Consider the following 23,744-nt stretch of genomic DNA (forward strand, 5'->3'; position numbering starts at 1 on the left):
GCACTTCATTTAAGGCCGAGCCGACCTGGGGGAGAAGAGCTATGCGCTGTTGTTGGTGGTGGATGAAGAGGGGGTGAGGGGGGTCTCAGACTGGACCCAGGGCACCTGTGGATATTTAAAACGATTTCGCTCAGTACAAATTACCCTTATTGTGTGGCCAGATGGCATTGCTTTACACTAATATTTTAAGTGGTGTAAAATAACAAATTTTTAAAAATATAATTGTTATCGTCTTTTTTTGCTTTGCTTTCAAGAAAATGTATTTAGGATACAGTTAATGAATAATGTGTGAGAATGATACATATTATGTTTATTCATTACACAATTTGAAAGTGATGTTTGCTACTAGCCATGTAACATGTTAGACATTTGGGCCCATCCTCTGTAAACGTGTTAACAACAAAAACCCCATCTGCCTCTGACGGTACCTTCGAGCGGCTAACTCTGGATGGAGACAATATTGCTTATTACAAATAAAATAAAATAAAAATTAATCGCAAATTACGAACGCACCACGCCTGGGGGTCGTGTCGCGTCGTCGCCACGACTATGTGAGGAATGCAACGCTGCATACATCTCGATAGCAACTCCCCCCCTTCCTCTTACCCCCCACTACCCCCCCTTCCTCTTACCCCCCACTACCCCCCCCCCCTTCCTCTTACCCCCCCACCAGTCCCCACCACCACCACCACCAAGCACCCGCCTCTTCCTCTTACCCCCCTACCCCCCCACCGACCCCCCCTCCAGGACCCCCTGCTATTGGCTTGAACCCCACACAGCGGTCACATTGGCCGGGAGAGGGGGGGGGGGCGGCTCACGGTGGAAAGGGGAGAGGGCGGCGGTGGAGGAGGGATGAAGTTCTGGGAGTATAAAGCTGGGCTCGCTGGCAGCGGTCGGACACAGCCTCTGTGCTCACAACACTAGGCTGTCTCCAAGGCAGGGAGAGGTGGGGGGGGAAGAGATTGAATAGGGAACTAAATTTGTTTAAATTAAGTAAGGACTTGAGAAAGAAGGCAACATCAGCTTTTGTTCGGGTTGGAATTTTTTAAGTTAGCGAGGTCAATTTTATACAGTGCCAAGTATTTTAAAAAATTATTTTTCCCGTGAAAATAATCGAAGCTCTGAGCGGCGTTGTCAGTGCTGGTGTCGTTGGTAGGAATTTGTTTTGTATTTTGTTACTATATTTTATTATAAAACTATCCAACAGTAAAATCGTCAGAGAATCAAAATCGCCACCAGTCAACCCTACGACTTGTTACGTTGCCAAATTATTTTTTTTGTATGCGAGCGACAGCGGCGAATCTTTATTATTAAATATTGATTAGAGACAAAATAGAGAAAACAAAATCCTACGCCCGAAAACAGGGATACACTGCGACAGGGAAAGCCTAGCTCGCATTTCCACCCCACCGTAGTAGACAACCTGAACCATCCGCCACACGGCTCTCCCCCCACACCACCTTAGCATGCTGTCCCTGCCACCTCTACCCCCTCTGCTCCTGCTCCTCGCTCTATCATCGCCGTGCTTCGCCGCCGGCGCCCGCTACTCCGACGACCTCTTCTACGGCGCCCCGAGCCCCGGCAGCCTCGACGCCGTCCACGCCAACACCCGGCAAGACGACCGCCACCAGCAGCAGCAGCAGGCGATGACCACCACGGAGTCGGCTGTGCCGAGAGGCGGTCGCCGGGCACGGTTTGCGCTGCAGGACGAGGTCAACCTCCTGGCGTTCGGGCTGCTGCAACTGGGCCAGGGCGTGCGCGAGCTCTCCGAGCGCACGGCGGAGCGGCTGGCGGCGGCCAACGGCGCGGTGGAGCGGGCGGCCGCGGCGGCGCACGGCGCCGAGAGGCGTGCCAGCGAGGCCGAGAGGACGGCGCGGGAGCTGCGGGAGAGGCTGGGCAGGCTGGAGGAGGCCTGGGTGCCGGCGAGGAGGAGAGAGGCGCGGAGAGACGAGGTGCGGGGGGGGCGGTGACGGCGGCGGCGGTGCGGGGTGTGCACGGTTACGCGTCGGTTGGCGGTGCTGGTGCTATAGCGGTGGTAGCGTTGGAGCCGTTGCCACGTGCAATAGTCGTGGGTAGCGCTTGGGCTAAAGTCAGCGCTGGCAATAACCCAAGCACGAGCAATGACACCACTGCTCATGCTGTTGCGCGACTTCACAGTGGTTTCTGCTGAAGTGAGCCATGAGCCGGCGCTCTTCTTCTGCTGACAGCCCCAGGGCAGTGGTGGAAATTCCACATTCCCATGACGGTCTATCCATCGGACAACTACTGTTGACTTGTCCACAAAGTGGTACTCATTCTATCGAACCCAGAGAGATTATGGGCCGGGTCAACACGCAACCAGGCTTTGTATTCAAATTCATGTACGGTTAAGTTTGTGTATGAGCGAGTTTGCACGAGCGAGTTTGCACGGTTGACTTTGTACGGTTGACTTTGCACGAGCGAGTTTGCACGGTGCGAGCTTGCACGCGTGAGTTCGCGCGCAACCGAGTTCATGTGCGATTGTTTAATTTACAGAGCTATGCAAAAAATTCTCCGTAATTTTTCCGCCACTGCCGACCTCAGCGTGGAGCTGGACACCCGTGAACAGGAGCTTCACGGTGCACCGTGGGTGCCTCCAGCTCCGATCGCTCGTCCGCGTCGCCGTTTTCCACCCCTCGCTTGACATTCATTCGTTCGCTCGCTTCTGCCTCCACAGTCGGAGTCCCGCGAGGGCGACGATGCGGGAGCCCTGGATCCTCCGTCGGAGCTGCGCGAACGGAACGTGGAGTCGACTCGTCTCCGGCTCAAACGAGAGGTGAGACGGAGCGGGACTCCGCCGCGGGGGAGATGGAGCTACGACGACGGAGCGACAGCCTCGAGGCTCGTTCTGCTCGCATTCTCTGAAACGCACCCAATCTCGTCGGCCCATGGCCAATCTAAGCGGGACTTGAGCCTGGATAAGTACTTAGATGGGCGATCACCATACGCATGATGAACAGGTGGATCGGGCGTTGTGGGCAGCAGAGATTCAGCGGAGCGACATCCACTGTTGTATCACACTCCTATGCTGCCAAGTCTATGCTACCCCGTGGCCTTAACTAACCCACACGGAGCGGTGAAGTATAGTCAAATAACCCCCACGACCGACATGGTGTAGGGGGGCACTCATCCAGCAGTGGATTGGAAAGAGTGTCGGTGTAGTCGTTGTTTTGAGAAGTACCGGTGTGATGTACCATCGTATACCGGGCCATTTCAACCACCGTGTACACTCCATAAAAAACTACACACACACACACTACATGCAACACTAGATACGTACACACACTACATAAATACACTCTATAATGCACACACTGCACACAAAAACGACTGTACACGAGTTGCCTAGCGTGCTTGGAATATCATTTCACTGTGATCGGTCTAAAAACAATCTGCCCCTAGCTGACTTGCGCAATATTTTCGATATCTCACATTACATAATTGTCTTTTTGCGTGCCAAATCTCGACTTTGCTTTCATTGCTGTACTTTATTAAATTTTGTCTGCTTGGTGACCCGAGGTCACTCTCGCAGATGAGAGTCTACCCCTGGTCTCAAAAAGTTAACTTGAAATTAGTGATTGCGACAGCGACGATAGCCGTTCCGATGATGACAAATAAATAAATGGTGCCCCCCCACGTCCAATTTTACCCCCCCCCCCCCACTTCGTAATCCACCAGCTGGGCCTCAATGGTGGCGAGATGTTAACTACCTCGCCTGGTATACAGGATTTCGTGGGTTGCATCATGACCCTGACGCCTGTATATTTGGAGTTTGCATGTCTCTCTCCCCGTGATCATGTGGATTTTTCTCCGGGTCCTCGTTTGTTTTACCCTCCACATTTACAATCAATGTGCGTTTAGAGTTTTTGGTTTCTATAAATTTCCACGTGATAAGCCCACTTCGTTGGGCTATCATTTGTGGCCAGGTCGCTTCTTAAAAAGAGCTACGTAGCTCAAGTGGGCCTTACCTGGTAAAATTAAAACGGCTTATAGTTTAAATAGTTTCATAACCCAGCAGCTGGGACCTAAACGACTACACCCCCCCCTCTCTCTCCCGACAGATGAACCGTCGCGGCGCGTAGCGCCACTCCGTTCCATCTCCTCCCGTCGTTTCTCGCGAAGCTCAAGTTCTTCTCGGAGGGCGACCGGGAGGACCGCAGGAAGCGGCTTTCAGCCCCGCGACTCTGGCCGCCGCACCAGCACCCCTGGCACGGAGAACCCCACGCGCCCGCGTCGGCGTTCGCCGGCCCGCCCGCCCGCCCGCCAGCCTGCTCGCCTCGCGCGTGCCGACCGACGCGCCAAGCTGACGGCTTCAAAGGCGAAGCGCCAAAAACAATAAAAACACCGGCTCGTTTCTCAACTCTCCCACGTCGTGTTAGGTTTCCGCGCTTTAAATATATATTTATGTATAACCTAAACAGACTGTTGTATGTATGTTGAACTTCTTATGCGCCGTACGTAGCCGAACATGCTAATCGGAGGTGCCAGTGCTGTTAGCGGGTAGCACCTATGAAGGCCAGCATGGCACACGAGGGAGTGGTGACCAGCAACACGCTCGGCCACGTTTGTCTGCCTACTGGTACCAGGTACTAATTTGAGGTTGAGTCGGCCTAGGGGAGGCCTAGGACCGGTTCGATGTTGGCTGTGAGCGGGAATCGAACTCGGGTCACCAGGTTCACAGTGCAGCACGCCAACTGATACGATACTGCTCCCCATATATACACACACACACATACACGATGTATATCGGTAAATCTAACGCGTCGTAGCCATGCCACGAACCTGACAAACTTCGAAAAAAAACATTAACTCACATCTCAAATTCCTGTGCGTTGTTTCTATTTTATACAAACATTCTAGATTTGAAGCTTTCGTGACTGCAAAGATTCATATTCTTAGGTTTTTTCGATTAAGTCACGTAAGTAAAACATCAAAAAAAAAAAAAAAAAAAATCACGACGTTTCGGAGGCAACACAAGTCTCCGTCATCAGGTGGGACCGTCACAGCCGAATTAGCTGCATCAAGTGAAGCAATGATTCAAGATGTAATCCCTTATAAGCAAGTTGAAGAGAGGTGGATGTTTTACTTACGTGACTTAACCGAAAAAACCTAAGAATTATACAAACATAATAACCGCGCGCGAGCGAGGTGCAGAGGGATTATTAAGTAGGTTGCTAGATTCTTCGTTTAGCGACGAGATGACGGGTGTGATGTCAATAATAAAAGATTGACGAACAAAACTCCGCGTTTGGCGAGTGAGTCCGAGCGCCTCCGATTGAAACACCGCGGAGAAAATTTGCACTGGCCCCCTCCCCCCTCCCCGCAATGACTGCGAAGATGGCAGAAGATGTTGCGGTGGCCTGGCAAGGCTCCGAGGTGAGATGGGACAATGGGTTATAGGGCGGCAGCAAAGGTCAGGGGTGAGATGGGACAAGATGTCTGAGTGGCGAGGGTCAGTGTTGAGAGGGGTCATCACAGGGGTAGATGAGTGTTATCGGCGGATGGCGTTTCACAGGGGCTGGCAAGGGGTCACAGGGTTGTGGCGATAGGGGTGTAGAGGTCATGCGATGGGTCATGGGGTTTGGGCAGGGCGGGGGGGGGCAGGGGCGCTCACCGGTAGGTGGCAATGGGGGCGTAGAGGTTGTTCGAGGGGTCACGGGGTCGTGCTCACTGGTCGGTAGTGGTGGGGGCTTAGAGGTCATGTCAGGGGTCACAGGGTCAAGGGGTCGTGCTTATCGGTCGGTGGAGATGGGGGTTTAGAGGTTGTGAGAGGGGTCACAGGGTCACGGGGTCGTGCTCACCGGCAGGTGGCGATGGGGGCGTAGAGGTTGTGAGGGGGGTCACAGGGTCAAGGGGTCGCGCTCACCGGTAGGTGGTGATGGGAGCGTAGAGGTCGTGCGAGGGGAACTCGAGGATCTCGCGTGACGGGCGGGCGCGAGCGTCCGCGTACGGCTTCACTTGCAGCAGCTCTGGCGTGAGGCAGTGCGCCGGGCTCTCGGGGCACGGCGCCAGCTCCATCTTCAGCGACGCTGCACCACGCCGGCGAACATCGCCGCGAGCAGCGTCAGCAACAGTGCCAACGTCGCAGCAGTCGCTCGCAAAAGAGAGCGAGGGAACGAGTCGAGAGGAGCGAGCAGGAGCCACAGACGAGCGGAGGAGGCCGCGGCCAGCATTGAGCCGGCGCCAACTATTGCCCAAAGCTCTGCGGTCCTCTATATATTAAGATGCTTTCGACCAATTGTTCAGTTCGCATGTGCGGAGGGGAGGGCACACGGGCGCAGAGCTTGCGGAGTCGACATTCTTGCCGTACTGCCGTCTGCTGGCGAGCCTGGGTATTGAACCTCGATGCTCACAGGAAAGGGAGTTGCGTAACGCTTGTGCGTTGGTGATCCACCAACCCTTGCTGCTTCCACAGTCCTGGATTGCAGGCGTGCGCCGCCGCCGCCACCACCGCCATCGTTACCAAAGTCGTCGTCAAATCATCGTCATCTCAAGCACCATCGCAACTGTGGTCGTTATCACGTTCATCGTTGTCAATTTTAACCGATGCCATCATAATAATTTATGTTCTCCAGAAATGTCACCAAGTTTGTCACGATTATCATTGATGTCATCATCATCATAAACGTCATCACGATAGAGGTCACAATCATATGAACTTTCGTATGCATCATATCATGTCTTTGTCCGTCACAATCACCAATTTCAAGTTGAATTAGTTTAACCACATTCTTGGTTATTGCTGTGATTTTCACACCTGATGATGATTTCTTGTGTTGCAATCGAAACCTCGTGAGAAATTAATAGTTGTATTTTTATTATTTTATTATTTCCCTGCTATGTGACTTTACCGAAAGAACCAAGAATATGAATCCCTGCAGTCACGAAAGCTTTACATCGAAATTTAGTTTAACCGGGTGAGAACTCAGGAGACCGGGGTAGTGTCTCATTTGCACGAGCGATCTGGGTCACTAAAAATGGAAAAAGTAACAACATACAAATAATACGTCCCCTGCAGCCTAAGTCGGCTCTGCCGGTACAATTCAAAATTAAGTTACAGAAACAATAAATAAAGGGCGGCTATTGTGATTTTTTCCCCCTGACGTGCTCCGGTTTCCTCCCCGGTGTAGTACAACATCTTAGTACGTAGAGGACTGCAGAGCTTGGGTCATTGTTGGTTTGCACCGGCTCACCGCCTGGCGCGCGCTGCCTTCCAGGTTGTCTGCGCTTCCTCAGCGACCGCGAGAGGCAACATGCGCTTGAACGACACGATATTAACCGACCGACGCGTTCCCTTCCCGCGCCGTGAACGTTCGCATCGGTCGCCACGGCCGCCGCCGCCGCCGCCGCGGGGTGACGGTGGTGGAGCGAGCGACTCACCGGCGATGGTGCGCAGGCGGCGCAAGCCGGTGGACGGCTTGCGCATGTCGGCGAGGAACTTGTAGAGGTCCTCATCGCTCAGCCGGTCTCCCTCCTGGGTCAGCCACACCACGATCGGACACCACACCATCAGCCACACCGCCATCGGCCACACCACCATCAGTCACACCACCACCATCCACACCAACCACACCACCACCAGCCACACCAACCACCCTACCACCAGCCACACCAACCACACCACCACCAGCCACACCAACCACACCACCACCAGCCACACCACATATAGTCACACTACCTCTAGCCACACCACCACCATCCACACCACCAACAGGCACACCACCATGATCCATTGCACTACCAGCCACACCACCATCATCCACACCACCACCATCCACACCGCCATCAACCACACCACCATCAACCACACCACTAACAGGCACACCACCACGATCCATACCACTACCAGCCACAACACCACAGTCACACCACAAACAGCCACACCCCATCGGCCCCACCATCATCAGCTCCCCTACCACCACTAGCAACACCACGATCAGAGACACCACCATCAGCATCACCACCACCAGCCACAACACCTTCAACCACACCACAACAGCCACACCAACATCAGCCACCCCGCCAGCCACCACAGACCACATAACCAACCTCCACCATTGTGACAATGCATGGCAGGTAGCTGACGATGATGATGATGATGATGACGATATATTATTAGGGGTAAAGGATGAGTGGTTGAAGATCGATGATGATTATCATATTGTTAATATTGTAGACGACGATGATATTGAACATTATGACAATGATTCTATTCTTAAAGATGACGAGCGAGTGTGTGCGTCATCTCGCCTGCTTGAAGAAGTTGTTGAGGGTGATGGTGACGGGCCGGAAGGAAGCCAGGTTGAGGCTCTCTTCGCTACACAGCGTGCTTCCCCGATCGAGGCTCCGTCTCCCGGCCTGCGACGCCGCCAGCCCTCGCCGATCCATCCTCTTCTCTGCACGCGACGAGCGGGGGATACGCGGGGTCACAGGGTCAGACGTCAGAGGTGGCTGACCACTCAGGGGTCAGAGGCGCTCAGCAGGCACCACCGAGACCCTGGATTGGAATCTTCATTTTTAGCCGCCAACGTTGCGATAGAACCGGGACATCCGAATCTGGTTGGGGGCCAAGCGGGGCCAAGCAGGGCCAAGCGGGGCCAGGGGTGTGGACTGGCGATGCACTCGTTGCGTGCGTTGCCAGTCGGGGACATTGCGAGGACGCGGCGTCACCACGTCACCTACGCGCGTCTCCGCTCGTCCACCACGCGTGCCGTCCGCGGCACGGCTCAGCTTACGCAGTGGAAAAACAACGAGGCACCTCCTGAGCCGTGCTGGCCCTGGCTCGGCAAAGCCCTGGCCGTGCCGATTGACCTGGCGCTGAGTCTGTACCCTCACCACGAGGGTGTACGATCGTCTTGTCACCAACTCTGTACCCTCACCACGAGGGTGTACAGTCGTCCTGTCACTCAGTCTGTACACTCACCACGAGGGTGTACAGTCGTCCTGTCACTCAGTCTGTACACTCATCACGAGGGTGTACAGTCGTCCTGTCACTCAGCCTGTACACTCACCACGAGGGTGTGCGGTCGTCCTGTCACCCAGTCTGTACACTCACCACGAGGGTGTGCGGTCGTCCTGTCACCCAGCCTGTACACTCACCACGAGGGTGTGCGGTCATCCTGTCACTCAGCCTGTACACTCACCACGAGGGTGTGCGGTCATCCTGTCACTCAGCCTGTACACTCACCACGAGGGTGTGCGGTCGTCCTGTCACCCAGCCTGTACACTCACCACGAGGGTGTGCGGTCGTCCTGTCACCCAGCCTGTACACTCACCACGAGGGTGTGCGGTCGTCCTGTCACTCAGCCTGTACACTCACCACGAGGGTGTGCGATCGTCCTGTCACTCAGCCTGTACACTCACCACGAGGGTGTGCGGTCGTCCTGTCACCCAGTCTGTACACTCACCACGAGGGTGTGCGGTCGTCCTGTCACTCAGCCTGTACACTCACCACGAGGGTGTGCGATCGTCCTGTCACTCAGCCTGTACACTCACCACGAGGGTGTACGATCGTCTTGTCACTCAGCCTGTACACTCACCACGAGGGTGTGCGATCATCCTGTCACTCAGCCTGTACACTCACCACGAGGGTGTGCGGTCGTCCTGTCACTCAGTCTGTACACTCACCACGAGGGTGTGCGGTCGTCCTGTCACTCAGCCTGTACACTCACCACGAGGGTGTACGATCGTCCTGTCACCCAGTCTGTACACTCACCACGAGGGTGTACAATCGTCCTGTCACTCAGTCTGTACACTCACCACGAGGGTGTGCGGTCGTCCTGTCACTCAGCCTGTACACTCACCACGAGGGTGTGCGGTCGTCCTGTCACTCAGTCTGTACACTCACCACGAGGGTGTACGGTCGTCTTGTCACCCAGTCTGTACACTCACCACGAGGGTGTGCGGTCGTCCTGTCACCCAGTCTGTACACTCACCACGAGGGTGTACGGTCGTCTTGTCACCCAGTCTGTACACTCACCACGAGGGTGTACGGTCGTCCTGTCACTCAGTCTGTACACTCACCACGAGGGTGTACGGTCGTCTTGTCACCCAGTCTGTACACTCACCACGAGGGTGTGCGGTCGTCCTGTCACCCAGTCTGTACACTCACCACGAGGGTGTACGGTCGTCTTGTCACCCAGTCTGTACACTCACCACGAGGGTGTGCGGTCGTCCTGTCACTCAGCCTGTACACTCACCACGAGGGTGTGCGGTCGTCCTGTCACTCAGTCTGTACACTCACCACGAGGGTGTACGATCATCCTGTCACTCAGCCTGTACACTCACCACGAGGGTGTACGATCATCCTGTCACTCAGTCTGTACACTCACCACGAGGGTGTGCGGTCATCCTGTCACTCAGCCTGTACACTCACCACGAGGGTGTGCGGTCATCCTGTCACTCAGTCTGTACACTCACCACGAGGGTGTGCGGTCGTCCTGTCACTCAGCCTGTACACTCACCACGAGGGTGTGCGGTCGTCCTGTCACCCAGTCTGTACACTCACCACGAGGGTGTGCGGTCGTCTTGTCACTCAGCCTGTACACTCACCACGAGGGTGTGCGATCGTCCTGTCACTCAGCCTGTACACTCACCACGAGGGTGTGCGGTCGTCCTGTCACTCAGCCTGTACACTCACCACGAGGGTGTGCGGTCGTCCTGTCACTCAGCCTGTACACTCACCACGAGGGTGTATGATCATCTTGTCACTCAGTCTGTACACTCACCACGAGGGTGTATGATCATCCTGTCACTCAGCCTGTACACTCACCACGAGGGTGTATGATCATCCTGTCACTCAGCCTGTACACTCACCACCAGGAGTGCCACCTCCCGGAGTGGCGGGTGCCTCGGTTTCCGGATCGCGCTCCAGCGTTGCGGCGCTCGTCACGATGTTCATGAGGTGCACGGCCGTCCACGCAAACGGCATGCGGTAGCGGCCTAGCCGGGAGCAGAAGCCTTCCGTCTGTGCCCGAAGCCGGTCTAGCTTCTCCTTGTTCTACGATGCAGCAGCAGCAGTAGCAACAGTAGCAGCAGTAATAATAGCAACAGCAGCAGTAGAAACAGCAGTAGTAACAGCAGCAGCAGCAACAGCAGCAGTAACAACAGCAGCAGCAGTAACAGCAGCAGCAACAACAACAACATCAACAGCAGCAACAGCAGGAGTAACAGCAGTAGTTTTAGTGACACATATAAACATTCCAATATAAAATATGTTTCACTAATCATGAATATATATGGAGAGTATATGTTTGTACCTTGGAGGCGTCCGTCTCTTTCATCATGATGTAGGGCTCCATGCACTCTCCAATGTCCCCTTGCTGGAGAACTTTCTCGATCTGTCGGGGGAACGAGTGTGGGGGGGACGAGCGTGGGGGGATGAGCGTGGGGGGATGAGCGTGGGTGGACGAGCGTGGGGGGACGAGCGTGGGGGGACGAGCGTGGGGGGACGAGCGTGGGGGGACGAGCGTGGGGGGGGACGAGCGTGAGGGGAATGAGCGTGGGGTGGGGACGAGCGTGGGGGGAATGAGCGTGGGGGGACGAGCGTGGGGGGACGAATGTGGGGGGGACGAGCGTGGGGGGACGAGCGTGGGGGGAATGAGCGTGGGGTGGGGACGAGCGTGGGAGGAACGAGCGTGGGGGGACGAGCGTGGGGGGGACGAGCGTGGGGGGACGAGCGTGGGGGGACGAGCGTGGGGTGGGGACGAGCGTGGGGGGAACGAGCGTGGGGGGACGAGCATGGGGAGACGAGCGTGGGGGGATTGAGCGTGGGGTGGGGACGAGCGTGGGGGGGGGACGAGCGTGGGGTGGGGGGGGAATGTCACCGTCAGTCTCCCTCGCCACCTTTCTCGTTGATTGCATAATTGCCCGTCAGCCAGGCATGAAATCACAAGATTACCAGATTGTTGGATTGCTAGATTATCGAATTACCAGATTATATTACCAGTTTGCCATATTTCCAAATGACCAAACTGCTACATTATGAGACTACAGGATCGTGAGATTATCAGCCTGCCAGATTTATTTTTGCCAGGTCACCATATTGCCACACTGCCAAATTACTGGATTGCCAAAACGCCCGCCAGGCTGCCGGCTCGGCTGGTCGCCGTCTCGCTTACCGGGGGCCGACCGCCCGTCGCGGCCCGCTCACCTTGATGACCATGAAGATGTCCTGCGTGGGGTAGGTGATGGAGAAGATTGCTGTGCGTGCCAGCGAGGGGATGCAGGACTGGCCGCTGTGAGGCTTCAGCAGGACCTTCATGTTCTCCGAGTTGAGGTCAAAGTAGAAGTTCTCCGAGATCTGGAACGATAACGCCGGCGAGTGTCAAGTTGATTTCGTTTCACGACGGATTGATATAACTCAATAAGAGACCAGGACTTACAAACTTTCACAGATACGAACAAACCTGTCCGTATGTCCAGTTGCCCGTTTGGACCGAGGGTTCTAAGTTCAACCGCCGCACAACAGATGGCGGTGGTTGTTCGGTGTCATTACCCAGAATTCCCAGCATTTCTGCCTGGGCCAACGCCATTGTCTGTTGTTGTGTTGTCGCTGTGTGGTTCACTACGACGTTATCTGTGCTTTTCACAAACATCATCAACCCCCGTCGTGTCTCAGAAGCGTGAGAGTGGTGAAAGTGTTGAGGGTGGTAGTAAGCAGAACCAGTGGCATCTACATCTACAAAACGTAAAAAACCAGTGGCATCTACATCTACAGGAGATTATACAACTTTTAAAGCCATTCCCTATGTTTAGTGCACATGCCGTAGAACATGTTTGAAATCGACAGGAGTAAAGTTGGACTTAGGAACAAATCGACGTACGAACAGACCTCTGGAACCTAACTCCTTCATAAGTAGAGGAGTCCCTGTAACTTGCAGTGTGATTGTTGTTGACATTCGGTAATTTGAAACCTCTCGACGCTGGCACGCAATGGCCTAACTCTTGTGAATGACATCACGGGGCCTTCAACGTTCACTGCGAGGCAGAGGGCTCGTGATGTTACTGCTACAGTTTGTATGCCGCAGGAGTGGATTTTCCTCCGGGTCCTCCGGTTTTCCCTCCACCACGTTGAGAATGAACATCACGCGTTTTTATTTTATTTTGGTTACTGCTATAAAATTCCACGTGATTAAGTCGCTCCGTTGAGCTATCATTCTTTGTGGCCAGGTCGCTTCTGAATAAGAGCCTCTATAGCTCAGTGGGCCTAACCTGGTGTAACAACAAGTTCATATTCTTTGGTTCTTTCGGTAAAGTGACGTATAAAGATAAAATAATAAGTAAAATCTTTATACGTGACTTTACCGAAAGAACCAAAGAATAATTCCTGCAGTCACGAAAGCTTCAAACAAGTTCATAGTTTAGTTTCTAAGTTTTAGAATGATCGGGACTGCCGCTGGATGAGAACCGCGGAACCTCCGCAACGATTGGCGGACGCGGCTACCGCTGGGCGATGCCGTCACCGTCCACACTTGATCACACAATTGGTAGAAAGATAATTTAGGCGGGGGGGGGGGGGGCGCCCAGATTTAGGGGGTCGGGGTTTGTGGTAGAAAACTGGGTCCACAGAAAGCCTGAAATCCACAGAAAATGTTTGTTTAATCAAGAACAGCAACGTCGTTTACTCGCATTGCAGGGCTTTGAAGATGAACAATCAAAAGCGTTTGATATACGGGGATCGGGCGTGCCTGCTATAAAGGTCTAACGTGGTATGGTTTCATTGTTATATTTTTATTGTTTAGTAAGTGTTTAAGTGCAGCAATAGGCGTTCGCGTGGATTGTACGCTAATATGCATCTGGCCGTTGCCTCAAAGAGTAATTTGTATGATTTTAGGCCTCCCCCTAGGTTGACTCAGCCTTAAATGAGTGTGTTGTCTAGTAAACATCAGCAGTGGGGAGACAAAGGCGGCCGGGCTACACTACCCTCCCTCGTGCACCTTGTCGGCTGTAATAGGTGCTCGCTAGCAGCACATGCCCTGAATAGATAAACAAATTAACATGTGCATTTTGTATTCATGCCATTCTTAGAGCGCAAAGACGATCATCACGAATGAAGGTGCCATGGTCATGTTTTGCAAGGGTGTGTGAGCGGGTGGGTGAGTGAGCGAGCGGGTGGGTGGGTGAGTGAGTGGGCGGGTGAGTGAGCGAGTGAGCGACAGAGCGAGCGGGTGACTGACTGAGTGAGTGAGTGGATGGGTAAGTGAGCGAGTGAGCGGGCGGATGAGCGAGCGGTGTGAGTGGGCCCGGACACACCGCTAAACCTGCGGGGGTAGGAGGGGGGGGGGGGCCGTTACCTTTTTCTTCTCTCGCACGTCGTACAGGGCCAGGCTGGCGAACAGCGGCTCGATGTCGATCTCGAACCTGCGCGGCAACAAAACACGCCCGCGGTCACACGCACGCACGCACGCACGCACACGCTCGCTCGCTGGCGGAGGGACGCGAGGCGCTGACGCCGTGGGGGTGAGGACCCATGCGTGCCGTGCGGGGAACGAGGCCTGCCGATTGATAACCATTCCGAGAAGCTCATTTGGGAGAGAAAGATCCGGATCCGTATCGTCAAGGACCCGGAACGTGATTCGGAAGAACGTTGGGCATCGATCAGCAAGAGCCCACGGGCCTTCCCTCTCGAAGAACCCAAAGCATTTTTTTAAAATCGAAATTTAACCGCCACTACGGAGTGGCATTCCACAAAACTTTAAGATCCTTCAACAAGCTCTGTGATAAGAAGGCTCAGCTTATCGAGTCTCTCACCTTTCTGAAGAGATGCCGCGACTCTAAGGTAATACCAATCGCATTTACACTAACCTCTTGATATGCAATTACCTTTGTCAAGGCGCCCCTTCCCCCCCTCCAACCCAGCTTAAATATACGCTGCCAAGCCTGGTGGTGCCCATTCAGACGCTGTCTTTCCGACAGACCTGTTCTTCACCTGAGGACGGCTGCTTGCGTTGTGGCCGAAACGTCGTGATAATTATTTTATTATGTTTTATTTTTATTATTTTATTATTTCCTTTCTATGTGACTTTACCGAAAGAACCAAGAAGATGAACCCAAAGCATCTCATCCAGAACTACTGGGAACGGACTCCTGCGGAAACCAACAGGGACGCGGGCGTTCGTCCAGCAAAAAAACAGAGGCATCAAACGGAAATACATGGAGCGTTGGAATGTCATCCAGAAGCAGCTTCCGTCAGCAGAGCGCCGGGAGCATGGCCCCCCCCGCCCCCCACCAGCTATTTTTACATCATTGCCGGCAGACACTCAGTAGGGTTTAGTGTGGGTTGCTCCCAACTTTTTCATTTTTCCCGTTAGCCTGTTATGACCGTTATGTTTGCCAAGAAACCGATGCTTTTGCTGATGAAACCCCAATTCAAAAGCGTCTTAGCTCACAGGGTAGTTCAAAATGAACTGAACAACCGATTTCACATTTACAAGATATGATTTACACGTGCCGACGTGTTGATTACAAAATTACTAATGAAGCTCCTCATGACTGCTACGGTTTGTGCACCGCAGTACCGCAGGGACTTACTTGAGAGAGAGGCACTTGATGAGGAGGCGTTGGCCAAAGTGCTCATGCGGTCCCTCCGGAACCGGCCTCTTCTCCACCGATTCCTCCTACAGAACCAGACACGGTCACTCACGACGACGACGACGGCGACAATGACTATAACAGCAATGATGATGTGTGTATGTTGAATTTCTTTCGCACCATACGTAGCCAACTGTGCTCATCGGAGGTGCGGATGAGACTCACGATGAAGATAATGTTGGTCATGATTTTTATAATGGGAACAATGACATTGTGATGACGACGATGACAACCACGAGATCATTAGCTCGCGACAACGGCCGCCCCCACCTCATCGGCAGGCGGGGGGTAGAGGGCGAAGAGGTTGTAGTGCCGCGCCGCTCGCCGCGCTTGTTCGTTGTGGCGGTCCGTCTCCTCGAGCGAGCGGTGATCCAGCAACCCCGGCACTAGCGGATCGGCGGCGGCACCGCCACCGCCTCCACCACCGCCGCCACCACCACCGTCAGCCTCACCCAGGGACACGTCATCGCCCACGCTCACCGACACCCGGCGGCTCCCAGCATCCTGCACGCGGTGAGTGGGGTGAGCGGGGGGGGGGGGGGGTAAGGCGGGTGAGCAGGTGAGTGGGCGAGTGATTGTGCAAGTGGAGTTGATAAGTGAATGCGCGAGTGCATTGTGGATGGCCGAGTTGGCTGTTAATTGAGTGAGTACGTTTCAATTGAGCCATATTGCTGTACCCCGGGGTAGCATAGTACCCCGGGGTAGCATAGTACCCCGGCTCTAGCGTAATGTCCGTGATGCAGTCATTTTTAGTCTGTTGATGGTCGGTGATGTGGCAGTCAACTCATCTCGACGAGCTGTGCACGATGCACCACTACGGTGCGTTCCGCGAGCGTTCAGGGTTTCGGCGCAATCGTCCTCGCTGCGTTTCGACATCGCGGAAGTAGCACTGATTTCGAATTGATTGGGACCCCAGTCGCGGAGTTCAGTACACCCCTGGAAAAAAATAGTGTCCCAGAAATCAAATATTTAATTGCCTCGGCCGTTTTGTATTATTTGGTACCCCGGGATACCGCCACAAGGATCAATTGAGTGTTGTTTAGCCAGGGTGAGAACTCAAGAGACCAGGGTGAGAACTCATTTGCAAGAGTGACGGAGTCAACAAGTACTCCGATGAAGCAAACATAAATCAGAGTAATAATAAACAAAAACCCAGCAAGGCTACTTGTATCCAATCTATCAATCTCGCCAGCGAGCGGGTCAGTCGGTGAAATTATTGACACTCCAGTCCTTGGAACTCGGTTTCTTCCGGCCCACGTTTTCCACTAAACCGTGCAGCCAAAGAACAGCACCGCTACCTGGAATGCGGCCCCAGCTCTCAGACCAGAACAGGTTCCACCAGGCACGGTTTGTTCTCGCGAAAACACCCTCCTCTTGTCTACGCCCGACTTATCATCATCACCCAGCATCCCTCCACATCCCGCTCCCCTTAACCGTGGCCCGTGAGCACCCCCCACACACCCCACCTGCAACATCTGGGCAAGTTCCCCCACAAAGTGGGGTGGTTGCAAAACGTGGCATGGATCTCAGGCTCGGGTAGGCCACCAAGGATGTACAAACATATCACGGGCAGGAGGCGGCCAATATCGCTTCGTATAAATAAGAAGTGGGTGCCACGGTGGTGAGATGTTAACCGCCTCGCCTGGTATGCAGGGGGTCGTGGGTTCGATCCCAATCCTGACGCCCGCTGTATATTTGGACCTTGCGTGTCACTCTCCCCGTGGTCGCGTGGATTGTTCCCTGGGTCCTCTGGTTTTTCCCCTCCACATTTAGAATCAACATGCGTTTAGAATATTTGGCTACTATAAATTTCTACGTGATAAGGCACTTCATTGAGCTATCATTTGTGAGCAGGTCACTTCTGAAAAAATTAACCCGTAAAAACAAAGTTTTTCACTATAAATCCTTTATATGCGTGGCATCGGTTTTATTTTATTATTCATTTCTGTTTTTCTTGAGTAAGAGTTTCATTTTAATCATATTGGTATTTTTAATTAAATATGAATTTTTTTTTCCTAAAAAGTGGAAAATTTTGTGCAAAATGTAAGCTCGATTGGATCACGGGAAGTGGGTTAAAAAACGACCGAAAGATTTGCACGGTCGTAAGCGCGCAAGCAAGCAAGCAAGCGAACTTAATATAAAGGATTTAAAAATAGCTATGCAGCTCAGCGGGCCTTACTTGGTATAAAAAAAAATTGTTTAAATTAATCTCTCAATAAACAAAAGAGGAGAATTGAACGCCACATAAACGCGTAGTCTTGCGCAGTGGATCAGGGTCACGACCAAACACTAGACCGTTTTGAAAGTTACCTGCACACTAATCAATTGGGATCACACCCGGCAACATTGGAGGATCTTTATCTTTTCATATTTTAAATATTTAGCTTTGCCTGGGAGGAAACCAGACGACCCGGAGGTGAAGAAAAACATTCTGACGATCAGCTCGGCGTGTGTGTCGCCCGCAGGCCTCTGCTTCTAAAACAAATACATCCCACCCAGCCCTCGTCACAGTCAGCCTTTGTCTATCCACTGCTGGATGAAGGCCTCTGCACAATGTCGGTTGGGCATGAGGGTTGTTTGACCACACTTCACCACACTTGTCAGTTGGGGTGGCGTGTGGCTACCTGGCGCTGATGATTACAGACCACACCGGCTACTCATTTCAGGCCGAGCCTGCCTAGTGGAGGCCTAGGACAAGTTTGGATAGTCCTCAACGATGCTGGACATTGCGAGCGAAAACAAATTTCGGGTCACTGGGTTCGTAGCGCGATGCCCTAACTACTGCACCACCGCTCCCCACATGCGCACACACACAACACAAACTTACACGCACGTTGAGTTCATTATCATGGTCAGAGTGAGTTCCTGCTCAAAATGAGCACCGAGCCATTAGACCTCATTTCCCGTTTGCAGCGGTGGAAATTCCACATTCCAATGGCGGGGAGGGGGGCGGGCAGTCTATCCGCAGAAGCTCACAGTGCGGGCGCGCTAAAACCACCGCAGCAAAAACAATTACGTGGCACGCAAAGCAAAAGCCACCAGGCACCTCGTCATCCGGGCTCTCCTCCGACTCGAAGAGGTGTCGCTCCAGGCCCTTCGTCCGGGCACTCTCGCCGCCGCCGTCGTCGCTGGACCCCGCGGTACTACCGCCGCTACGCTGGTACCTGCGCGACACGAATGGGACGGACACACGGATGGGGCCGGTAGCGCGTCTTCCACGGGCGTTTCGCAGTCGGAGCAAACAAGCGGCCGCCCACGGTTAATACTCGCGAAGCCCGTGCCCACGTATTCCATGTGCCGTACTGTAAATACAACGTGCCGCCTGCTACACCGGTGGACTTTAACGATCCCGTTATGTCATCCGAAGGAGTTGTTGGCCGTTGTGTGCGCGCCCGCGTCGCGGGCCAACTTTGGCAAAGCATATAAAAAAAAAGAATTACCCGCGAGTTATATAATTGAGTAAAATCACGGAGCAACACCGCATAGCACCATGGGGCTTAACTCCTCGCCGAATGTTTTCTGGGTCGCTGATAGGGAGGCTGTGGTAAGTGGCACAGTGGAGAGGTCCACTGGATGTGGTGTGCCGGGAGTCTCTCTCTGGGTCGAGGCCCTCCCATCAGCAGGGGCACGAGTAAAGCAACTTCAGGGCTGCACCTTTCCCTTGTCGCTTGTGAATAATTATGAAGACGTCGTGCGCGTGTGAATAATATTTTGCACAAGTCAAATCAGTGCAGTTCAGTTTATTTTCAAGTACCCTGTGAGCTAAGAAGCTCTCGAATCGGGTTTCATCATCAAAAGCATCGGTTCCTCTGGCAACATAGCGTCGCAGGAAAAAAGCAAAAAGGATTGGGAGCAACCCACACTAAAAACCCCACCGAGCGTCTGCCGGCGATGATGTAAAAATAGCCGGAGGTGTGGGAGGGGGGCTGGGTCTCTGCTCCCGGTGCTCCGCTGACGGACGCGCGGAAATGTGCAAGTGGAAAGTGTTTCCCATTTTGCGGAGTAGCGGTGGGGGGGCGGTGGGGGGCTGTGAGGGGGGGGCAGCCGCGCCGGGCTGTTTGGACAGGCGGCGAGCAGAGAGATCAGGGGACTCCGCACCCGGTTGAGAAATAACAAAAAACAAATACTCGGGGATGGAGGGGGTGGTGTGGCTGGTGTGAGGAGTGGGCCTTCGAGCCGGAGTAGCCCCCCTGCTACTTATTAACTCGACCCGAGTGCATAAAGGTGACACGGAGCAAAAAAAAACCCAACAATGTAGAGGCACAGCGGAGCGAGATAGTGGCTCTCTCAAACCCCACAAAAAAAACCCCACACAGACAGGTAAAGGCTCAGCCCTGCAATCGCCCTGCTCACGCCACTGCTAGCGGAATTGGCCTCGTTCGGCAGCTCGTGGTGACCACCGAAATCGTTCCTTGTACTCGGACTGCTGAGATTTGGACCTCGCAGGTTCGGCCTGGAACTCTCCTATCCACTCACTCACTCACTCACCTACTCACTCACTCACCTACTCACTCACTCACCTACTCACTCACTCACCTACTCACTCACTCACCGACTCACTCACTAACCTACTCACTCACTCACTCACCTACTCACTCACTCACCTACTCACTCACTCACCTACTCACTCACTCACCTACTCACTCACTCACCTACTCACTCACTCACTCACCTACTCACTCACCTACTCACTCACTCACTCACCTACTCACTCACTCACCTACTCACTCACATACTCACCCACTCACCCACCCACTCACCTACTCAGCAGCCCATCGGCCTGAAACTCACTGTTGCTGCACGATGTCCAAGACTCTTTACATTTAACCAGTTCAGTATAAAATGCAAGACATTGATAGCACTTACAAAGTAGAAGTATTGCGCACTCGTGATCACCGAGGTCAGGGGTCGGCAACCAAAATAACAAGAAGAGCCATTTCTTTCCAATTCGGTACAAAATTCAGTATTTCAAGAGCCGCAATGCATCTGAGAGTACATACTGTACATACGTACATATCGTCAAGAAGCAGCCCGTAAAGAGCCGCATGCGGCTCCGGAGCCGTAGGTTGCCGACCCCTGACCTAGGCTATAAGAGTTGTGCGTTTATAAATTTACTTCCTTCAATACAGGGGGAACTCTAGCAAACCGTCTCCTCTCGAGGGCATGTTAGGCCGACTGTGTCACGCTGAGCCCAACACGCTCGGAAAAAGTGAGAGTACCCACGCTTTACCCCACCACACGCGACCCGCCGCTCCGACACTGACCGTGTTGAACCCATTCGTAGAGCTGGGTGGGCAGAGGCGGTTGTGGGGGTTGATTGGAGACAAACTCTGTCCCCATTGTTTCAAACTCCTGCGTCTTGGAGATGGAATCGAACCGGACGTCTCGGGATTGATTAGCGAGTCAAGTGTGCTGACCGTTTCACTGCTGTGGCAGCTTACTATATCCAATATAACAATAATATACAGCCCTTTATTAATCCACTGCTGGATGAAGGTCTCCTGCATGTCGTGGGTTAGTCACGGTGGCGAGATGTTAACTCCCTCGCCTGGTATACAGGGGGTCGTGGGTTCGATCCTGACCCTGATGCCTGTAAATTTGGAGTTTGCGTGTCTCTCTCTCCGTGGTCGCGTGGATTTTCTCCGGGTCTTCCGGTTTTTCCCTCCACATTTAGAAACATGCGTTTATAGAGTATTTGGCTGCTATACATTTCCACGCGAAAAGCCACCTCGTTGAGCGATCATTTGTGGCCAGCTCGCTTCTGAAAAAGACCTATATTGTCCAGTGGGCCTTACTTGGTAAAATACATATTTTTAAATACTTATATACATATTTTAAATACTTATAGTTTCGTTTTAGTGTCAGTCGTAGGCATTGTATGACCGTACTATACCACCATGGGGCAGTGTGGTGCATCTTACGAAACGTTTACATGATTCCTCGACTGTCGAGTAAAATATTTTGTACAATTATTTATTATTATTGGGCTGTAACCAGGAAATAAAATGTACTACTGTACTGTACTTCCGACTGACACATTTCACAAACGTCCTCTTTCCAGAGGTCGCAAACGGGTTTTGATTCCTTACCCGTACCCGTAAACGGCCGCACCAGGGTCGCAAATGGGTACGGGTACCCGTTCCCTACCCGTACCCGTACCCTACCCGAAATGAGTGACAAACGGTTACTCACAAGTGACTCACGGCCTACCCGTACCCGTACCGGGCGGCACCAGGGTCGCAAACGGGTACCCGTACCCGTACCTGGCCGGGTACGGGTAGCCGGGTATCGGGTAGGGTACGGGTATCGGGTACCCGGTTGCGACCTCTGCCTCTTTCCTAAATGACTTGTTGGTTTACTTCGTGATGCAATTAATGATGCCATGCAATTGCCCTGGAAGGCCTTGACGTGTCTCAAGACTCTCCGTGACGAGGGTTCTGCACACATTGAGACATTTGCCCGAAGCCATTCTGATCTCGCGTACGATGGGCAATCTGGCTCAGGAGCTCCACACCAATGTCGAGATCTGCTGGTCACGACAAGAGGGCTTCAGCAGAGAGAGTTCGTGTAGATTTGCTGTTATTCCTCCTTTGCGGAGCATAGACTACAGTGGTTTAGTATATGGTCAATAGTTTGGGTTGCATGGCCACGTTTACACTGCTGTGGTTCTATGAGTCTCTATGAGCCTCTATGTATCTCTGTGTATCTCTATGTCCTTTCCCCACACTGATTAGCACGGTTGGCTACGTACGGTGTGAAAGAAGTCCAACATACATACATACGTGTCTCCAAGTACAGTATCTCTCTGGGTCTCTGTGTCTCAGTTGCTCTCTGCGTCTCTACGGGTCTCTCTGGGTCTCTGTGTCTCAATGTGTCTCTCTGGGTCTCGCTGGGTTTAGCTCACAGTGGCAACATCGGTTACGCGTTTTTGTGTTACCTCGAACACAACCGATGCCGCCGTCCATAGGCCGAAACAAACGTCGTTAATTTCGAATCCGGATATGATCAGTAGAGACGGAAAATGAACTAATTGTTTTAGTTATCATTTGGCATCTACATTCGCGAGACACGGAGAGCGAAGATTAGGTTGTTGGATAACCGTCAAAAAGTGTTTTTCTTCCATGAGAGCTCGAGCCAGGGAACAAAACGTCCCACTGTACCTCCGTCTGACAAACTCCACCAATGTCCTCTTTAGTAAACGACCATTTTTACTTTGTGATATAAAAAATCACGGACAGAAATAATTATAGTTCTGAGTTTCCGTTGCGATCCACTGCGGGACAAAGGCCTCCTCACGCAGTGTTAGTCATGGAGATTGTTTGACCATACTTGACCGTGCTGTTCAGTGCGACTTTATATAGATGATGAGAATAGTTTGACTGGCACCACCGTACCAAACCTGCCCCCCCCACCGCCCCCCCCGATCGGTTGTCATGGCATTGGCCAGACTTCCTAATAAAGTAGCAGAATCGTCCTAAAAAAAAGAGCCCTGGGAGTCGTTGAGGCTTTCCCGGGTAAATAAAGCCGTGCAGGTGGCACAACAAGCTCAATGTGCCGTGTCGTCGATATATTTTTGTAAAACGATGGGAAGACTTGGAAGTTTTTTGAGTTTTATGCTTTATCAGCATTAAACTCCCAGATCTCCCTCAAACCGAGTTGAAGTGAGGACTGGCTTCCTGTTGATAGCGCCCTGGGCAGCAGCGCTGCCAGACCCAGTGCTTTTACCTCCCATATCTAGATATGGCACTCAAGGAAGTATGATGATAATAATTATTGTAATTCTAACGTACAATTGCATCATAATAATAACAGCAATGTAAAAGCACACATGCATCCGCGAGCAGGCGACACGGTCTTGCTATTGTAGGGGTGTCAGGGGAAGGATTCCCACCAATAGGAGGGTTAGTGGGAGGGGTGATCGAGGAGATATAAGGGGAGAACAGGCGGGAAGAGGGGGCCTTTGGCGGGAACGAGATTGGGACGGCTGGGGACAGGTGTGGATGGGAGAAAAGGATTAAAAGACGAAACCCCTGCAATCTTGTGTCGGCTCTCCTTTACACTATGATCCGTTCAACTCCTGCGCCCTTAGCCTGATTTCATCGCTCCATCTCCGTCACGGGTGGACGTTCTCTCGG

At 53.0% G+C, this 23,744-nt stretch overlaps 2 protein-coding genes across 2 annotated transcripts in view; one reads left to right on the plus strand and one right to left on the minus strand.

The window, feature by feature from the left end:
* LOC133349360 (dedicator of cytokinesis protein 7-like) overlaps window positions 1-23,744 on the minus strand; it is an 80,388-nt gene that overhangs the window by 38,047 nt on the left and 18,597 nt on the right. The window contains exons 5-14 of the mRNA XM_061562726.1: window positions 18,656-18,773; window positions 15,880-16,113; window positions 15,550-15,635; window positions 14,313-14,379; window positions 12,170-12,319; window positions 11,277-11,357; window positions 10,834-11,017; window positions 8,269-8,414; window positions 7,399-7,492; window positions 5,885-6,047 (exon numbers count right to left, since the gene is read on the minus strand). Of these exons, the coding sequence (XP_061418710.1) occupies window positions 5,885-6,047; window positions 7,399-7,492; window positions 8,269-8,414; window positions 10,834-11,017; window positions 11,277-11,357; window positions 12,170-12,319; window positions 14,313-14,379; window positions 15,550-15,635; window positions 15,880-16,113; window positions 18,656-18,773 (1,323 nt within the window). The remainder of the gene's footprint in view (window positions 1-5,884; window positions 6,048-7,398; window positions 7,493-8,268; window positions 8,415-10,833; window positions 11,018-11,276; window positions 11,358-12,169; window positions 12,320-14,312; window positions 14,380-15,549; window positions 15,636-15,879; window positions 16,114-18,655; window positions 18,774-23,744) is intronic.
* LOC133349927 (uncharacterized) lies at window positions 911-5,258 on the plus strand. Its single transcript, XM_061563810.1, has 3 exons — window positions 911-1,952; window positions 2,696-2,794; window positions 4,080-5,258. The coding sequence occupies exons 1-3, from the start codon at window positions 1,467-1,469 to the stop codon at window positions 4,098-4,100; spliced, it is 606 nt and encodes a 201-aa protein (XP_061419794.1). The 5' UTR covers window positions 911-1,466; the 3' UTR covers window positions 4,101-5,258.

The sequence above is a fragment of the Lethenteron reissneri genome, chromosome 4 (genome assembly GCF_015708825.2).
Source record: "Lethenteron reissneri isolate LAM-NWPU_2019-01 chromosome 4, ASM1570882v1, whole genome shotgun sequence".
Taxonomy (NCBI): Eukaryota; Metazoa; Chordata; class Hyperoartia; order Petromyzontiformes; family Petromyzontidae; genus Lethenteron; species Lethenteron reissneri.